Below are 19,289 nucleotides of genomic sequence, written 5' to 3' on the forward strand. Positions count from 1 at the left end.
TAACCAGTACCTACCGTAGTGGTTTGGTGTGCCATACATTTATTTTTTTTAGAGAGTATCTTTTATACCAGGTTAAGTTGTACTTTTATGCAAAAAGTAATAGGGAGCTATTAAAACTGCTTTAAGCAGGAAAGTTGGCCATCACTTGATGTGGGTCTTAGATTGTTGGGAAGGGAAGGCTTTGAGGAAAATGGAGGGAAACATGACTGGAGGCCTCCTTGTGGAGATTTCTTCAGCACTTGTCCTCTAACTCCTACCTCATCACTTTTCATCCCACTTTTCTGATCAGTTCTCATTAGCAAACAAAACAAACTCCCTTGAACCCCTAGATGTTGATCTTGCTGTTTCCAGTTCCCTTCCAGACTTTGATTTTGAATGAGGTGAGAAGTTGTTGGAAGGCTTTGCACAGAGGAAAGATAAAATAAGACAATGTTTTAAAAGGCCTCTGGTTGCAGTATAAGTGAACAGACTATAGACGAGCAATGATTGAATAAGGGACACTCGGGCGCATTGTAGTCCTACCAGAAGATGATGGATTAGACTAAGATGATAGCAATGTAAGTGGAAGAGTGGACGGGTAGGTATTTTTGCAAATGTGTCTGCAAAGTGGTATCCCATGTTCTTCAATGGGGAAACTCAATATTATAAAGATGTCTGTTATCCCTATGTTAATTTATAAATTTAATATGCCAATAAGATACCAATAAGTTTTAAAGCTAAACGAGGCAAAGGGATTCTAAAGTTCATGTGTAAAAATACACTGGTAAACAAGCAGAATGATAATGCACACTCATAGTGCTTACTCTGTGTCACTGTTCATTTTAGCACAACTATGAGGTAGATGGTATTATCAGTCCTTCTAGATGATGAAACTCAAGCCTAGAGTGGTAAGTAGCTTTCCCAAAGTCACACAACTAGTAAGTAACAGCCAGGAATTAACCTCAGGTAGATTGGTTCCAGAGCCTCTCCACTTAACACACCAAAAGAAGAATGAGGAGGGACTGCATCTTGTATTTTTAAAATAATGTAAACCTTTAAAAATTTAAGTGTGTACCAGTGTATGACAGATCAATGGAAAAGAATGTAAGGTCTGGAAATAGATCCCCCCCCAAAATACACACACCCACACCCACACATACACATACACACATATATATATGAATTTAGTATTAGAAAAATTAGAAAAAACATGCAATAAATTACATTGAGAACTGAGTATCCATCTAGAAAATAAGTTACATCCATACCTTACCTAATACATTTTAAGATGAAAACTGAAGCCTTTAAATATTACATACAGTATTACATAATTACTTAATATATAAGATATAAGTAATTACTATGTAGAATATTACAAAGAGTTTCTGAGAAATACTAGAAGTCCCTTGGGAAGTGGGGTCAGGCTCTGATTGGTTCTTCTCATGATACAGAGCTGGACTCTTACCCAGGGTATCATCTATTGACTGCTTTTAAAAAGTAAAGATCTAATCATGAGATGCTAGAGCAATTGGATATCCAAAGTTGGGGCGGGGGTTGAGGAGGACACCTCAACCAAAGTCTCACACCTCATACAAAAATTAACTCAAAAATGGATCACAGACTTAAATGTAAACCTATAAAACTTTTAGAAAAAGCACAGGAGAAATTTTTCAGGATCTAGGACAGAGTTCTTAGACTTGCCTCCAAAAGCGTGACCCATAAGAAGAAAGACTCATTAAGTTGGACTTCATAAAAATTAAGGACTTTTGCTCTGAAAAAAAGGACAAACCAAAAAGCATGTTAACAGGATGAAAAGACAAGCTATAAACTGGGAAAAATATGTGCAAACCACATACAAAGGACAAGTATCTAGAGTATAAAACGAACTCACAAATTTCAATAGTAGAAAACCAAACAATCCATTTAGAAAATGGGCAAAAGACATGATCAGACATTTTAATGAGGAGGGCATACATCTGGCAAATCAGCAAATAAAAAGACACTCAACATAACTAGCTGTTAAGGTAGTGTAAATTAAAACCACAATAAAATAACACTACATACCTATCAGGATGTCTAAAATAAAAAATAGTAACACAAAATGCTGATGAGAATGCAGAGAAAAGGGATGATTCATATATCTGGTGGGAATGTACAGTGCTGCAACCACTGTGGAAAACAATTTGGCAGTTTCTTTAAAAACTAAACATTTAACTGGCATATGATCCAGCAATTGTGCTCCTGGGCACTTATTCCAGAGAAATAATGGTTTGTGTTCACACAAAAATCTGTATACAGATGTTTATAGCAGCTTTATTCATGATAGTCCCAAAGTGAAAACAAACCAAATGTCCTTCAGCAGATGAGTAATTAAACAAAGTATGTTTTCATTTTATCCACACCTTTTTTGCACACTTGATTACAATGATAAGGTACACTGATACAACCACCTGGATGTAGTTCCAGAGGATTATGCTGAGTGTGAACAACAAATCCAAGAAGGTTATGTACTATGTGGTTCCATTTATATGACATTCTTGAAAGGACAAAAGTTATAGTAATGGAGACCAGATAGTAGTTGCTAGAGGTTTAGGAAGGAAAGTGGGTGGGACTATAAAAGGGCAAATAAGGGATCCTGAAAGTTTGGAAATGTTCAGTATCTTGACCATCAAGGTCAACATCCTGGCTGTGATATTGTAATACAGCTTTGCAAGATATTACAATTGGGAGAAGTTGGGAGAGTACACAGGATTTTGCTGTACTGTTTATTACAATTGCACATGATCTACAATTATCTCAAAGAGCCTTCCGTTACCCTCCTACTAAAAACTTAAGATATGAGATCCTGGACGCTACGATCTCTGTCCAGCTCCCAGGATCACCAGGCTCCGGTCGGACTTTCTGTACTCTATCCACCCTGGCATTCTGTGAGTTTCCGCAGCAGACCTACTCCTATAGTCTAATAGGGGGCTTTTGTAAATGTTGTTCCCATCTGAACTGTGCCTCCCTCTCTTCCACTATTTAACACATACTTACCCTTCAGGCCTCAGATAAAGTCTCAAACAACATTCCCCAGCCTGCTTAACTCAAATTCTCCTTTAAGCTCCTCTTGCCCCTTTTTCCTCTTTGGTAGTATATATTCACTGTTGCACTTTTGCTTTTTTTTTTTTTTTTTCATTATTACTTGATTAATGAATTTTCTTTACTGGACAGGTAGTTCTACGAGGAGCGGAACTGTCTGTTAGTCTCACTGTAAAGCTGCTAGCTCCGCATTTGGACTGCACTGTAAGGACAATATTCATAAACGGAAGGATTGAATGAACGACCACCATTCGCCGGGCTCTCTGGGTCGGGTGCGTCAAACTGGTGTCGCGCGTGGTACTACGTCATTTCCTCCCGGAAGACACTATCTTGAGGAACCACTCAGATTCCTGTCACTTCTCAGAATCCCTTCGTCGTGGCCATGGCTCTGCCGCCCTTCTTCGCCCCGGGTCGCCCGGGCCCCCCACCCCCGCAGCCGCCGCCTCCCGCTCCCTTCGGCTGTCCGCCCCCGCCGCTACCCTCCTCGGCTTTCCCGCCACCTGTTCCCCAGCGGCCCGGCCCCTTTCCGGGGGCCTCCGCCCCCTTCCTCCAGCCCCCGCTAGCTCTGCAGCCCCGGGGCCCCGGGGAAGTCTCCCGCGGCGGCGGCGGCGGCGGCGGAGCCTTCTATCCGGTGCCACCACCGCCGCTGCCTCCGCCACCGCCACAGTGCCGGCCCTTCCTGGGGACCGATGCCGGTGAGCGCCCGCGGCCGCCGCCTCCAGGCCCGGGGCCGCCCTGGAGCCCGCGCTGGCCTGAAGCGCCGCCGCCGTCCGATGTGCTCGGGGACGCGGTCCTGCAGCGCCTGCGCGACCGGCAGTGGATAGAGGCGGTGTTCGGAACCCCGCGGCGGGCCGGCTGCCCAGTGCCCCCGCGCGCGCCCGCTGGGCCCAGCCTGGGCGAGGTGCGCGCCCGGCTGCGCGGGGCCCTGCGCCTGGTGCGGCGGCTGCGCGACCTCTGCCAGGCCCTGCGCGAGGCCGAGGCCGACGGCCCGGCCTGGGCACAGCTGCATGCGCAGGCCGAGCCGCTGCGCGCCGAGCTGGCCGAGAGACTGCAGCTGCTGACCCAGGCCGCCTATGTGGGCGAGGCGCGGCGGAGGCTGGAGAGGGTCCGGCGCCGCAGGCTGCGGCTTCGCGAGAGGGCCCGGGAACGCGAGGCCGAGCGGGAGGCAGAGGCCGCGCGGGCAGCCGAGCGCGAGCAGGAGATTGACCGCTGGAGGGTCAAGTGCGTGCAGGAGGTGGAGGAGAAGAAACGGGTAAGAACAGCGAGTGCACACGGGGGGAAGGGAGGTAGGGTGTTTGGCACCTGATGGGGCGTGGGCTGTGCGCTGTCATTTCCCAGGTCTAAGCCTCTTTTTTCAAATTCGTAAAATAAAAACACAAGTTGCCTTTCCGACCTCGTATCTCCATAATGGTTGCGTGTTAATGGTGTGTAGTACACAACACAAATGCTTCAGGTGTTCTGCAAAGTTCTCTGAATTCGAAATGTAGGATTACACAGTCGTTTTTCAGGGATGACAGATCTGTCTCCTGCTCCAACGTTCTGTCCACTTGCTAACATTCAACACAAACTAGCATCTGGGTCCTTGGGTCTTGTACTGCCCTAGGTGATTTTAAGAATACAAAATAAAGAGAACTTGGAGTCTTGTCTCGAGGAACATATACCCTAATTAGCTGATGGAGTAAGAGGTGATTTCTCCAGGATTCCTATGTTTACGAGTTTTAAACCACATATTCCCCAGGTTCAACAATGGTGTTTTTGAGCACTTACTGTATACTAGGCACTATGCTTAGGTCCTTACATATGCCAGATCTCGAATTCTTGTCTACCCTGAGAGGTAGACAGTATTAATCCCAGTTTTACAGATTAGGAAATTGAGGCATAGAGAGATTAACTTTCCAACAATCCACACAAGAGGTTTGTGGCAGTTTCACACATTATTTGAGCCCAGATTGTCACATTCTAAAGCTTATTGATCTCAGGTTCTTAAGTTGAGGGCCAGGGTGAAACTGGAAATTGGTCAAATATTTATGGCATTCTCATTACTTTTGAGTGCCTCTAGGGACTCCCTCTCCCCTCCACTCTCCACAACCAGCTGGTGTTTCCTCCCTCTTCCCTGTGTCTGTTACTGCCCTAGAATCTGGTACAACTACCCTCTGAAGTCTATTGACGGCAAGCTTTCTCTTCATGCCTCCAGGAATATATCAGTACTTTAAAGGAAAATACTTGGAGGCAATACCTTAATCCAAGGGATTTTGAGTTGGTTCAACAGACTTAATGAGGGGCCATTATGGCAGACCCAGTGCTGGGTGCTGGAGATAGAGATGAATAGGACATAGTGCTTGTCCTTGAGGGACTTAGAACACTGTTGGGGGAACATGTCTGTATTGCATGGTGTGTATTAGGATTTCAACTATAGGTGCTATAAAGCCCAGAGAAGGAATTTCTAATTCATTAAGGGAAGGTATCAAGGAAGTCTTCCCAGATGATATGGTGATCTTGAACTGAGTCTTGTAGGAAATGTCAGAGCCAGGTGAATGCAACAGGTGCAGTTCCAGAAGAAGGAGTAATACAAGCAAAAGAGTGAAATAGCATGGTGTATCTGTAACAGTGAAATTACAGGCGTTTATTTGCCAGATGGGAAAGAGAGCTTTAGTCAAAAGGGTCCTTCCTGCCACTTACTGTCAGGGTACTTGGAGACAGAGTCCTGTGAGTAGCAACTTGAGGAACCAGGGTTGTTTAGTCTACATGTGAACCAGCTTAAGAAGAGTAAGGTTGGGTCTTCAGATGTTTGAACAGCTGTCATATCAAAGAGATCCTTGGGACCTTAAAGCAGTGGAACATAAACTGTGCTTAAGTTGTCAGTGAGAACGTTATAGAGTTCTGGGCCTTTCCAGCCCCATTCCTTATCTTCCCTGCTAGTCTGAATCTTTGGATCCCCAAGTCTGAATTTTTAACAAGGGAGCCCCAGCTTAACAAGACAAATTGTATATAGATGTTCCTTGGACTACACTTGCAGAAGCTCTGAGGAAGAAACCGAGACAAGAGCCCACATGGAGGCTGCAGAGAAAATAATCCGTTGGCTGAACCAGTGTGGAGGGGAGTTGTGCATGGTCTGGGAAACTGGGATGCAGAGCCAGTAGAGTCTTTCTTAACCCTGGGACTGTCTGGTCCTCTGAAATCTCCCTTCCAAGCAGGGTTTCTCTGCTGAGATAAGTTGTTCCTTATACTAGATCTCATGGCCTCTCTTTGTCCCTCAGGAGCAGGAACTTAAAGCTGCTGCTGATGGTGTCTTATCTGAAGTGAGGAAAAAACAAGCAGACACCAAAAGAATGGTGGACATTCTTCGGGCCTTGGAAAAATTGAGGAAACTCAGGAAAGAGGCTGCAGCAAGGAAAGGTAACTATGGCTTTGCATTTCTTCTTCTGTTCCCCTGTTCCTTCTCTTTCTTTACCCTAGCATCCACCACCCTCTCAAATTTTTGAAGGAAAAATGCTTGATACTTCATTATTTTCACCCAATAGGGTAACTAAACTTGTCAGCAGTACCTCAGAACTTTTGAAGCAGGAAGCCTCAGAAGATGTTTATCCCTGGGTAGCCAAGATTAAAAAGGATGTGGGAACCCACTGCCCTGTCTTCCTCTTGACTCATCATTCCCACCCTAGGCATTCCTGGCTACGCTTTTTGAGTGAGGTTGGCATGGCTGGTCAACTTTGCCCGTATGTTAAGGTGAAAGTTGTCCTTTCTTTACTTGGTACTTCAGAAGGTGTGGAAAACTTAGCATAATCCTTCAGATACATTCCAAACCTGAAACATTGATATTTGAAGAGGTAGGATGGTTGCATGGGGCAAGGAGTGCCCTGCAGACTGCATGGTATGTCACTTTTGGACTCAGAAAACCTCAGTGGTCTCCTCTTGCCTCTAGAGGGAGCACTGGTTTTCTAGAAGCTCCCAGCTGTGCTTTTTGTTTTCCTGTTTGGATCTTTGCTCTTGCCAGTTTGTTTGTCTGGAGAGTCCCGTCTTGGCCATTTTACGCTCTCACTATCCTTCAAAAGTAAATACAGATGCAGCATCCTCCCTCCTTCTCTGATCTGGGCCGAGGTGACCTAACTGCTCCTTCTCATTTGCACCTGGCTTGGGACAACATGCTGCCTTGTTGAGTGGGCTGTCGGCCATACACATTCACCAGGGGTATTTGAGGGTACACAAATTAGCAAGTACCACAATAACAAATAATTTTCCTTGTGCGGTTTAAAATATAACTCCAATTCAGACCCTTAATAAAATTTTGTTGGGACATGTGCATTCAGTCAGGCTCATTCATTAGCTAAGTGATTAGCTTCTGCATGCCAGCCTCCGGACTGGCTGGCTCAGATTCAGTCTCAGAATCAGATGATCCCACAGGGCATTCATGAGTCAGAGGGATGTTTGCATCTACTGGGTCTTCCTATATCTCTTCCTTATAAGAATGCAAAACCTGAGGGCTGCTATTTAATATTCCCCTACTTCATGTCCTCCGTGAAGTGAATGTTCAGTAAACTTTTACCAAGTGAATTTACCAGCATAATTTTTCACTAGTTAGTCTTCCTCACTTTTGTCGAAAAGAAGGAAGAAATTTTAGGAGAAATTATACTCTAAAAATAAGCAGGCTCAGTAGAGTTAACTGACTAGAATGTGAAATGATTTAGTATCTAGTAACTGGTTTTGTTAGATACTTTAAAAAAAACAGAGCAACTTTCTGACTTCTCTCTTTAAGGCGTGTGCATCTCCAAGTAAGTGCTGAGAGAATGAGCTTGGATGTGTAAGAGGGCTATGTTGCAGAATGTCTTATGGGCTAGGCTAGACATCTCACCCATGCTTAAAGCTGAGTGGAAAATCTTCCCAAGGGGAAGATTGCAAGCAGAGAGTGAAACGATGACAAAGATCTGTGCTGGCAGAGCAGAGCAAAGTTTGGGGTTTCTAGGAGTGAGGAAGAAAGAGAGAGACTGATAAGGCTGCTGTAGTCTGGGCAGGGATAATAAGGGAGTGTGAGCTAAGGGTCAGATGGTGAGTTGGGGAACAGTAAGTGGATTTAAGAGATATGAGTAGTGTGTGTATGTGTGTATATCTAATGGGGAACTCAGCATGTGGGAGCTGAAGGAAAACAATGACTCAGGTTCTCACTTAACCTATTGACTGAATGATGATCCATTCTGACTGACTGACCAGCAGATCAGGAGGAGGAACAGGCTTGGGGCTGACGAGTTCAGTTTGAGGCCTGTTGTGTTGGTTGTGCCTGTGGTGCATCCTGGATAAGAGTTCATCAGGATGGACCCGTGAGGAGGAATGACCTTATGGAGATTTTGTAGTGTGAGATGAGGGCCAAAAAGACAAAACCTAGGGAGTGTCAAAATCAAGATGGATAAGGTGAAGGCCACAAAAGAGATCAAGGGAGCTCAGAGAGCTAGGAGGAAAGGACCTTCTGGAAAGTGGTAGATGCTCAGAGAGATTGTGTGATCTTGAGCCTTGGTTTTTCCTCATCTGTAAGAAGGGAAAAAAGTACCTATCCATGGGGATCTTGCGATGATTAAATTAGTAAACATGCAGAAAGTGTTCAAAATAGTCCCGGCATATAGTAAGTACTGTGTAAGTGTTACCTTTTTTTTTTTTTTAGTAATATAAAGATTAAGAAACATCATGGCATCATGGGAATTAGTACCAAATAGATCATTAGTGACCTATGTTAGGTGCATTTCAGTGGGGCGGTTTGAGTAGAAGCTGGACTAGACTCAAAGAGGGAATAGGAGGTAAGAAAAGCAAACAGTGAGTTTAACTTATTAAAAATTTGCCTGTGAAGAGAAGCAGGAGGGACAGTTGATGGCTCAAGGTCCTGCAGGAGGTTGGGAGATTCAGATCCCAGGTGGAGGGGTTAACTTAAGTGGAGAAGGACCCATCTTTCACTGGAATGAAAATGAAGACAAGGGTGGGTAGTAATACGCAGATAAGTGAAGTCAGGGGCAGAAAGTTAAGGGATTTCCTGCCTGATGGCCTGTTTTCTCTGGGGAAAATGCTACATGGTTTGCTAAGAGTAGAGAAATAAGGCTTCAGGAGAGCAGTGAAGGTTTGAAATGATTGCTGTGAGGCATGAGTGAGAGCCAACCAGAGACGCACAGAGTAAGGCTGCAGGGAGGTGCTATTATGGGTCCAGCGCATAGAACTGTATGCTGGCACTAGGTCACATAATCAATTGACTCTGACAGGCGAACACAGAGCACAGGGCTCTGGGGTTTTGCTTTATGAGTGAGAATGAGTGGAAGAAGGGTGGAATCTGATATATCAGAATGGAGGTTTTAGTGACACTGACAGTCTTGGAAAAGAAGGAAGTTAAGTACCCAGAGGGTAGAAAGTCAGAGAAGAGAATAATTGGATCTGTGACTTCAGAGGTGGACACTTTTTTTCTGATCATGCCAAGGGCCACAGACTGGGTGAGGCCTTAAGTTCTGGGTGGCTGAAGGGGGATAAAGAAGAAGGCATTAGTACCCAGGAGCTGCAGGAAATAGAGAAGTTGCGGTTAGAGGTGGAGGGAACCTAGACCATGTCGGTACTGGGTGGGGGTCCAAGGAGGATTGGGTGAGGAGTGCCCTTTCCGAGAGAGTGTGTCATGGTGGGCAGGCGTGATCCCTGAAAGGTTGAGGGAAAGGGAGGTTGGGGAGCGGGGCGCAGGCCCAGCCGATCAAGATGGGAGCAGGCCACACCTTCTCATGGGTCTGGAGGCACTTTTAGGTTGATGGAGTGTCTGTATTTTTGCTGTAGTGGCAGATTTTAGTACTTGCTACAGAGACCGTATGACCCACAAACCTAAAATATTACTATCTGGCCCTTTGTAGGAAATGTTTGCCCATCTCTGGTTGAGATAAAGAAATTAAACAAAACTATGCAATTATTATGAAGCAACATATTGGCAGCTTAGATTTCTCAGTGCATACAAATTTTATGTTTTGGAAGACATTGGCAACTTAGTAGAAGATGAATTTGAGTTAGTAGAGTTTCCATAGGTGGGAATGAGTGGATGAAAACTTGTTCAACCAAAGAAATCGTAAGAAAGTGATCTGGAGAAATATCAGCTTTGGAGGTAAAGACAGGAGAGCTGCAGTCTCTGAGGCAGAAAAGAATCAGACCTCCAAATCAAACAGCTTCACAAGACAGAACTGCTGTATTTAAGGAACCATTATTTTGTGACATTTATCAGCCAAAATTGAAAATCGAGTGCTCAAAGCTGGCAATATTGTACCTGACTGTGGCAGCATAAATTGCCAAAACTGTTGATAACCATTCATACCTTGAAGACATAAATGTTTATTACTTTCTCTGTGTCAAATGTTAGATACTGAGTAAATGTATAATTCTTTTAGGAAACAGTTTTGTACCGCATTTAAGTTAGTCTTGGAAATATCTGTAAACATTTCCACTCTTGAGAATTTCTTTTATGGAAATAATCCATGGGAAGGAAAAAGTAAACATGCCCAAGAGTATTCATTGTAGCCTTATATGATAACGGGACATTTGGAACAGCCTAAGTTTCCAGGAGTAGGGAGCTTGTTAAGTAAATTATGGTGCAATGATTTGTAATTAAGTAATTATAAAGATTGGAAAAGAGTGTAGAGAATGGAGATGTGGAAATTACACACATATCATGTTGAACTATATGGACAAAAACACCTGGAGGTTTAATGTGGGGAAATAAAAATGGTTGATTATGTTAGTGGGTTTAGGATTTATTTTCTTCCTTGTATCTGGTACTGTTAAAATGCTCTCCATAATAAATAGATTTTCCTTTATAATCTCCAAGGACTAGCAGGATGGACCACACCCATATTACTCCAGGATGAATCACCTCGCAGCTTCAGCAGCTTTTATCCTGCAGGGCCATTATGGTAATGAGTACACAACTGCAATCCACCTAAGTATTCATTAAATTAGAAGTTTTTTCCTCATGAAATTTTATGAAAAATTTCAGACGTGTACAAAAATAGAACACCTAAATAAAACACCCATCATCACCTATGATGCCATTATCACACCTAACAAAATTAGTGGTAATTCTTTGATATCACCTAACAATTAGTCTGTAATCAAGTCTTCCCATATGTGACTCTCGCCATGTAGACTCTACTGTTAGCTGACTTCACAGTTAAATCAGGGTGACCAGTCATCCCAGGTGTCCCAGGACACTGGGCTTTCATTCCTAAAACCAGGCAAATGAAACATTTGGTCGCCCTGCTCTCAGCAGCAGACTGTGAGGTTATTGTGGTTGGGTAAGTATATTTCTTCCTCATTGTCCAAGTGTCCAAGTTTGTACTCTGTCAGAGGAAGAATTGTTTATTGGTTGGGTCTGGGAGTCTGTGCTAAAGAAATTTTACAATAAAGAAGTCAATGACAATTCCTCCCTTTAGTGGAGGAACTCTCCAACTGAAGGATCTAAATCAAAGGTTAAGTGGTGTGATCCAGAAAGAGGAGTTAGCAAAAATCAGGTTAGAGTCAGATTAGTTGAAGACTCAAGAAGATCAAATCGAGCCTTTGAAGATTGGTTAGAATTTGTAAACTCTAGCCAAATTCACTACTGAAAGTAGGACTTTGAGTCTGCTCTTTAGAGCATGAATTTGTGGACAAGAAAAAGTTTGTGTCTAAAATGCCATTTGGTTGTCTTTGCTCAGGGGTTTGTCCCCCAGCCTCAGCGGATGAGACTTTTGAGCATCACCTTCAGCGACTAAGAAAACTCATTAAAAAGCGCTCTGAACTGTATGAAGCTGAAGAGAGAGCCCTCAGAGTTATGTTGGAAGGAGAACAAGAGGAGGAGAGAAAAAGGGAATTAGAAAAGAAACAGAGGAAAGAAAAAGAGAAATTTTTCCTTCAAAAGCGTGAAATTGAGTCCAAGTTATTTGGGGATCCAGGTAAGTTCCTCTGTACCCAGTGGAGAAAAGGAAGACACTAGACTGACAGCTCTTTTCCTCATGGATGACTGTCACTTAAGCTAAGAGGTGGTAGGTGACAAATGTTACCCTTAAGAGTTGAAATTCTAAACTGTATCCTGGAAATCAGGATTAAAGATGAAACACATTTGATCCTATTGTATAATCATAGGCTTGGTCCCCTTGCCTTGAGAAAGGCACTCTATATATGAAGTGTGATGACATGGTATTGTGCCTTTTCTTTTCCAGATGAGTTCCCCCTCGCTCACCTCTTGCAGCCTTTCCGGCAGTATTACCTCCAGGCTGAGCACTCGCTGCCAGCGCTCATCCAGATAAGGTCAGAGGGCCATTCTCCATGTCTTCTCTCCCTTAGGTAGCCAGAAGTAGTTGACAAAATGCTTATGTTGTGGAGGTCTACTGCTGTATCATTTTTTTTTAAGTTCCTTGTGAGTTTATTTAATGTTTCCAAGTTTGAAGGATGCCACATACGTCTTATTTAATCCTCATCTATCCTTGAGAAGTAGATGTCCCTATTTTAACAGGTGAAGACGCTGAAACTCAGGTTGTGACTTGCCCTTTGTATTATCCCGTGCTGCAGTGGGTCTGTTGACTTAAAGCATTGGCTTCATTTTCCTGATTCTCTTCTGCTGCTACACAAACCAAGGAAGAGAAACCCTCTGTGTATACTTAGGTGTTTAAAGCTCACACTAACTTGTGAGTTCCTATGGGTCAGAGCCAAGAGAGCTAGGAACAGTCCCATCTTAATCTGCAGTTACTGGTGAGTTACTGGTAAAGTTTTCAGCTGAGTTTCATTTTCCTCACCTATAAAATGAAAATAGTGGACTAGAATGTGGCCTTCAAACATGAGCAGTAGGACCCTCCCCAAATGCAGTCTTTTGAGAGATTAGTTTGTACGATAGTTAGAATGAATGAATGGGTTCCACAGACAGTTTAAGTCTGTTATCAACTAGGGAAGCACTTTGTTGTTTCTAGACTCCCCAGAACATCTGCTTGGGGCTTAAGAGGTCTTAAAACTTGGTTTGAAAGACCACTGAGCTAAGTGATCTCTGAGGTTCCTTGCAGAGGTCCAACAGTGCTCTTTAGCAAACCAAGTTTATGTTCTGGGAAAAATGTACTTCCGGCTAGTATACAAATATTAGTGTTTAAATATAGTTGATTCTCATTATTCACAGTAGCTGTATTCTATAAAGCTGCAGACGCTGAATTGGAGAACACTGAAGTGATGCTCCTAAAGGAGATGCAGACTTAGGTTCCTGGGAGCCTACTGACAGTTCGTCAGCCGATCAACACATAACATTGAACTCATGGCCAACAGCACTATAACTCATGCCTGAAGGTCGCTTGTGTAACACATTCTCTGTAAGGCACATCACAGCCTTCTCATGCTAGCCAGCACTTCAGCACTATTCTTGGAGAAGATTTTAAACAGCAAAATGTCAATAAAAAGCACCAATGTGACTAATATGGTACTAGATAAACTACAAAAAAGACACTTGTTTACAGTCAGAGAGCTGAAAACCAGAAGGCGGGGTGTCACCTTGTTCAGCCTCGGTTGGAAACATGCCGGTTGGTGACTGATTTTTCACTGCTCTGTGCATGTCAGCAAGTGACCACGGAAACACCATGAGTAGTGATTTTAGGCTTACAAATAAATTTTAGTGAATAGGCAAATTTGCAAATACAGAAGCTGCAAATAATGAGGATCAACTGTATATTCATTATTTGGTTATCCATAAGATTGTAAGTTCTTTGTAGTTTTTTCCTCTTTATATGTATATTTAAGAAACAGTCTTTTGCATAATTCCTAGAAAGCAAGTTCTTTAGTGGATTCATATCAGTCATTTGAAAGCTAAGTCCTGAAATAGAGTATTTATTTGCTAACATCTTGCTTCGAATAAAACAAAAAATAAATAGTTGTTTTACAATATTCTTATTAAGGCATGATTGGGATCAGTACCTGGTGCCATCTGATCATCCCAAAGGCAACTCCGTTCCCCAAGGATGGGTCCTTCCCCCGCTCCCCAGCAACGACATCTGGGCAACCGCCATTAAGCTGCATTAGTAAAGATGCTCCAGGAGTGTGGTCCAGCCAAGGCTCTTTCCAGCTCTAAATATTAGTGATGGTGCCATCTTCTTGTGCTGTAGACTAAACCACAACCTTTAAACTCCATTTGGCATTGCCCAACCCAGAAGTTACATTTTCCTTCCGTGCTCTGTCCTGGCCAGAGGTGCCTCTTGAATCAGATTAATAAGGTTCTTCAGGAAAGGACCTAGTTGAACTGGGGTTATTATGACAGGCAGTGACCCTGGTTCACCGAATTCGCCTCTGTTTTGAGGGGCTTGGTCCAGAGTGACTTGTAAGTTTATTCTTATCTTCCTTGTGTGGTGATGGGTAAGTACACTCTATATACATATGCAGTCGACACAGGTGTGCACTGGGCAGATTTAGCAGGCCTTTCCCTAGTCCTGGTTGTGAAGGCAGGCTTGATGCAAGACCTCCTTACCCTTCCTGCCCAAACAGCCCTCTGACTTCCAGGAAGGGAGGTCAGAAATGCTTTATCTTTGGTTTTGTGAATCCCACTTTTGGTGCAGCTGGAGAGACTGCAGGCTGGGCTGCCGGAAGGGCTGGTGGCCTCGTCTGGTAGTCATGTGGAGAACCTGGAAAACCTGAAGACTACCTATACCCAGACTGGATCATGCTTTAATGGATGATGGCTGCATTTTCCCCATGTTAGATGGATCCTGATGAAAGCACCTGCTTTTTAAGTTCCTAGAGATCTGGTTGATCAGAATCCCCAAGGATAAAAATTAATTTCCCTATGGGAGTGGGACCTTGATTAATCTCACTCAGTCACATTGTAGGGGCTGGTATAGTTGTGGAATTTTTTTAAAGAACACAAGCTTCCAAAAATATACATGTAGTTTAAGCTGGGAGAAAGCAGATAAAAATAATAAAATTTATTTTTTATATTCATTAATAAATACTGTTGTGCCTGGAGCTAATCAGTCATATAACATGTCAGTTTTTTGTTTTGTTTTGTTTTCCTTTTTGTCATTAATTGTTATTTATATTTCCAAAAAGCTAAATAAATGTCATTTTTATTTTTTAGTTTGAGCCTTTGCCCCCAGTTTGTTGCCTCCCAAATCACTACACATTCTTCCACGTTGATGAAACACATTTACACTGCAGAGTTCAAATTTATTAACTAGGCATTTGTTACAGGAAGGTGAATGACAAGCAGCAAACTTTGTTTGCAGAATCCAACTCTGGATAAACAGGAAAGGATACATCGACTTTGGAAATGATTCATGTAACTGGAAGTTCTTGGGTACAAGATGCTAACACCTGCGTCCTTTTTTTGTTTGTTTCATTTGCCTTGTTAAGTTTATATATTATGCATTACAGAGTTAACAGACAGGGTATGAGGTCCAGCATGCCTCCAAGTGTGTCTAAACTCATAAGCCTTAGAATCTGATGTGATAAACCACATAAAACCCCACAGGCCTGTGTGCCCTTTTGTTGTAAATCGCCACCATTTGCTCTCTGATGAGATGCAGGAAGAGTAGAAATAAAACATGAATTGTATAATGTATGTTTGGTGTCCAGACAGCCTTGCCACTAAGATACCTGCATCGATGGGGCCAGGAGTGTGCAGCAGGGACTCAGGAAAACTCAGGCAGCAGAACCCGAGGAGAAGAAGGTATCTAACCGCAGGTGGAAAAAACCACTCCCTCTTTCCTCTCATTCAGCTTCTGCAGCGTTTTAATAAAGGAACATTATTTTTTGTTATTTGGTTTTTGTTTTGTAAGTTTTTGGTTTATTGCCCTAAGTAGTGGTGGTGGCAACTTTATAGGTTTAGAAAGAAAGACTTAAACAGTACTGTCTTCAACAAATTGTACTTCTGAAAATATGAACAGTATCATTATAATCTTATCTCACTATCTTTTATTTTAATTGTGGAAAATTTCAAACATATTCAGAGTAGTATAATTTTTTTCATCATCTGTCTTTATATAATTGTCAACTCATGGCCAATCTTGTTTCATCTGTACCCCTACCAAACACACTGGATTATTTTGAAGCTAAATCCCAGACATCATATTACTTCATAAGTGTTTCAGTATGAAGCTCTAAGATATTTTAAAAATTTAACCACAGTGCCATTATTGTACTTAAAGAATAACTCCTTTAGTATCATCAAATATCCAATCAGTGTTCAAATTATTTTACCTCATAACTGTGTGTTTCGCACTTTGTTCCAAATCAAGATGTGCATGCAATCTATGCATTGTCAGTTGATGTGTCTCTTAAACTTCTGATAGCCCATAGTTCTCACTCCTTTCTCCTGTGCATTCTTGCACCCTTTCACTCCTTTGCAAGTTATTACTTGAAGAAAATAGATCATTCTTTCCCCAGAAAGTTCCCAGTTTGGATTTTGCTAATTGTATCCTTGTGATGGCATGTTCCTCTGTTTCCATTATTTCCTATAATTTAATGATTAATCAGCTGTACTGTCCAATATGGTAGCCATGTATGGCTATCGGGCACTTGGAATTGAGAGTTTGAACTGAAATTGAGTTTGACTTGAGTGTACAATTACACGTGTGGCTCACATACTTCTATTGGACTGTACTGATCTGGCGCTTTAGTCACATTAAGAGTGGACTTTTCTGGCAAGAGTACTTCATAGACCTGGTGTGTATTCCATTCAGGAGAACTAACTGGTTGTCTCATTTTGTGGTCTTAGCAGCCATTGATAATCAAGACCTAGACTCATTCATGTGGGTTTGCAAAACAGTGATAGTTCAATCGTGGCATTGTTTCTTTCATTAGCTGGGATACTGAAAAGAGAAACATACCCTCATCAACTATTTGGTTACCCGACAGTACAACTTGTATAGAAAAGGTAAAAAGTAAATACGTATTTTTTCTTTATTTACTAGTTCTCAAAATAATGAGCTGGTTCCGTAGCACCCTTCAAAGGTGACCAGTGGATTTTGGTTTTAAGTGTCATTATGAACTCAGATCTAAATATATTTGTCTTTCAACCTATTGTTGGTTTTTTAAAAAATTGATTGGTTCATATTTGGCCAGTGGGAGCCTCTTTAACTCTGCTCCTGAGTTCCCCTCAATCCCAGTATTCTGTTCCTAGTGTATCTTGTACATTTCCTATCCCAGACCTATGCCTATATTCTCTATGTATTGAACATAAATTAATGAAAATAGAGAAATAAATTCCTTCAAAGACTAATCAAAAATGTGTTGATTCATCATGTCCTACATGCAAAAAATTGTTCATCTTATCTCTTAGTAGAGTAGACTTTGAATTTGTGAGAAACTCTAACAAAAGCATTATTTTCAAGAAATTAAGTAAATACAGGGAAGATTGGAAAATGAAAGAAATTAATTGTATGTTCAATACTAAGAGTGTTTCGCCGGACTGCCTGAGCTTATGACGTCAAAGAATTTGCTACAGCCAACCGACTTAATCACTCTAAAACCACTTGTGCTCCTATGTCCACATGACTTTCGTGCAAGGATGTATTGAGAAGCTTAGCTGGGATTATACCATCTGTGGCAGCAATTCATGTCTACAGGTTTTGTCCACAGGAACGCTGTCCTGGGAATCACAAGGTAAGTACAAAATATGTCTTGTTCCATCCAAATAAGTGTAATATGTAATATATAGAAGGAATGTGACTGCCGTGAAGTATTAGGAGTGATATTTTTAGAGGCTAGAGATTACATGAGTCATTTCCAACTCAATTTTTAATTGCTTCCAACAAATAAGCTGTTCCCTTATAATTAACTGTTAACTTCTGGGTGCACCCGTCAGTAGCTCCTCACTTGCCACACCTGGCTATCCATCAAGGATTTGTTTCCAATGCAGGCTCCATTTGCCTTTTGGAATAAGTTGGGTTTCTCATAGTCTCTGAAGCAAAGAATGAAGTCTTTGAGGCAGGTGGTTCTCAACTTCATCAATTCATGCTTGCCAGAATCTAGTCACCAGGATTTGAACTATGTTCTTGAAATGATTTTTATTTGCCACTTTTCCAGGTACAGTGTTAAGTGCTGGAGACATAAAAAGGAGGAAACAGACAGGATTCCTGTCCTCCTGGAGTTAGAGTAGAGAAGCTTAATGATTATACAGATAGAGTCAGTTTTAATTGTGATAAGTGCTACAGAGAAAAAGTGCCTCATCACAAATTTATATTTTTCATTGTTCAAATATTTATCAAGTGCCTGTTGAGGCTCAGATAACTTGCTAAATGCAAGGGCTACAAGTGAGCAAAATGTCAAATACTCCCTAATAAAAGTTTTGAGGGAGATATTAATCCAAAAATCATTAAAAAAAAATATGCCTTTAAAGGAGAGTTCTTTAAAGGAGAGGTATGGTTCTATAAGATTATTTAGGCTTCCTTTTTTTCCCCCAAGCTGAGTGTTCAGTACTGCTTTTAGGTGAAATAATACAAAATATCTATGTATCATGAAGTAAGGGTAAGAATTTTAAAATTATCATTCAGTTTATGTATGTATATGCTAGGTCACAAAGTCAAATGTATTTCACACTATGGGTCACAATAGAAAAAAAATTGAAAGCCACTGTGCTGGTTGGACCTACTCAAGTTTGAGGGTCAGGAAAAGCTTTTTTGAGGAAATGCTGTTTCAGCAGAGCTCTAAAGAATAAACAGCTATTAACTAGTGGGAAAGAGACAAGAACGTAGCCAATGCCCTCTGTTGAGACCAAGGCAATTGAAGGCCCGCATGGCTGGAGTAAGACAGTGGGTGAAGGAGTAGGGGCCTGATGCTGCACAGCTTTGGAAACCCTTGTCAGGAGTTTAGTTTTATTCTGAGAGTAGCTGGGAAACACTGGAGGCTTTTAAACAGGGGGATGACTCAGTTTGCTGTTTTGAAATGATCACTTTCATCCGAACATAATTACAATAATAAGGCATGAGAGGGTATAAGGACACTGTCCAAGTGAGAGATACTGGGGGCTTGGATCCCCATGGTAGCAGTGGAGGTAGCATGAAAGGGCTGGATTCCAGAGATTTTGGAGAGAAAACCCAGCAGGAATTTGAGATGGGCAGCAGGGAAGGAGAAGAAGGTGTCGGGGATGAGTTCCGAGCTTGTGTGCACCTCAGACATTCCTGGAGATGAGGAATCCTGGGGGAAGAGTAGCAGTTTGAGGAAGGGTAACAGCAGAGTTCACTTTGGGTATGTTGAGTTTGAGGCACCGTTCAGACATGTTGGAGGAGATG

General features: G+C 42.2%; 1 protein-coding gene across 1 annotated transcript; it reads left to right on the forward strand.

Annotated features, from left to right (window-relative positions):
• The first annotated feature begins 3,378 nt into the window (after window positions 1-3,378).
• PDCD7 (programmed cell death 7) lies at window positions 3,379-15,816 on the forward strand. Its single transcript, XM_006184010.2, has 5 exons — window positions 3,379-4,312; window positions 6,318-6,456; window positions 11,751-11,987; window positions 12,255-12,342; window positions 13,965-15,816. The coding sequence occupies exons 1-5, from the start codon at window positions 3,443-3,445 to the stop codon at window positions 14,086-14,088; spliced, it is 1,458 nt and encodes a 485-aa protein (XP_006184072.2). The 5' UTR covers window positions 3,379-3,442; the 3' UTR covers window positions 14,089-15,816.
• Window positions 15,817-19,289: the final 3,473 nt, after the last annotated feature.

The sequence above is a fragment of the Camelus ferus genome, chromosome 6 (genome assembly GCF_009834535.1).
Source record: "Camelus ferus isolate YT-003-E chromosome 6, BCGSAC_Cfer_1.0, whole genome shotgun sequence".
Lineage (NCBI taxonomy): Eukaryota > Metazoa > Chordata > Mammalia > Artiodactyla > Camelidae > Camelus > Camelus ferus.

Coding starts and splice junctions, on each gene's coding strand:
- PDCD7 (XM_006184010.2), top strand. CDS start 3,443: ATGGCTCTGCCGCCCTTCTTCGCCCCGGGTCGCCCGGGCCCCCCACCC. Junction 6,457..11,750: donor AGAGGCTGCAGCAAGGAAAG/GTAACTATGGCT, acceptor GTCTTTGCTCAG/GGGTTTGTCCCCCAGCCTCA. Junction 11,988..12,254: donor CAAGTTATTTGGGGATCCAG/GTAAGTTCCTCT, acceptor TTTCTTTTCCAG/ATGAGTTCCCCCTCGCTCAC.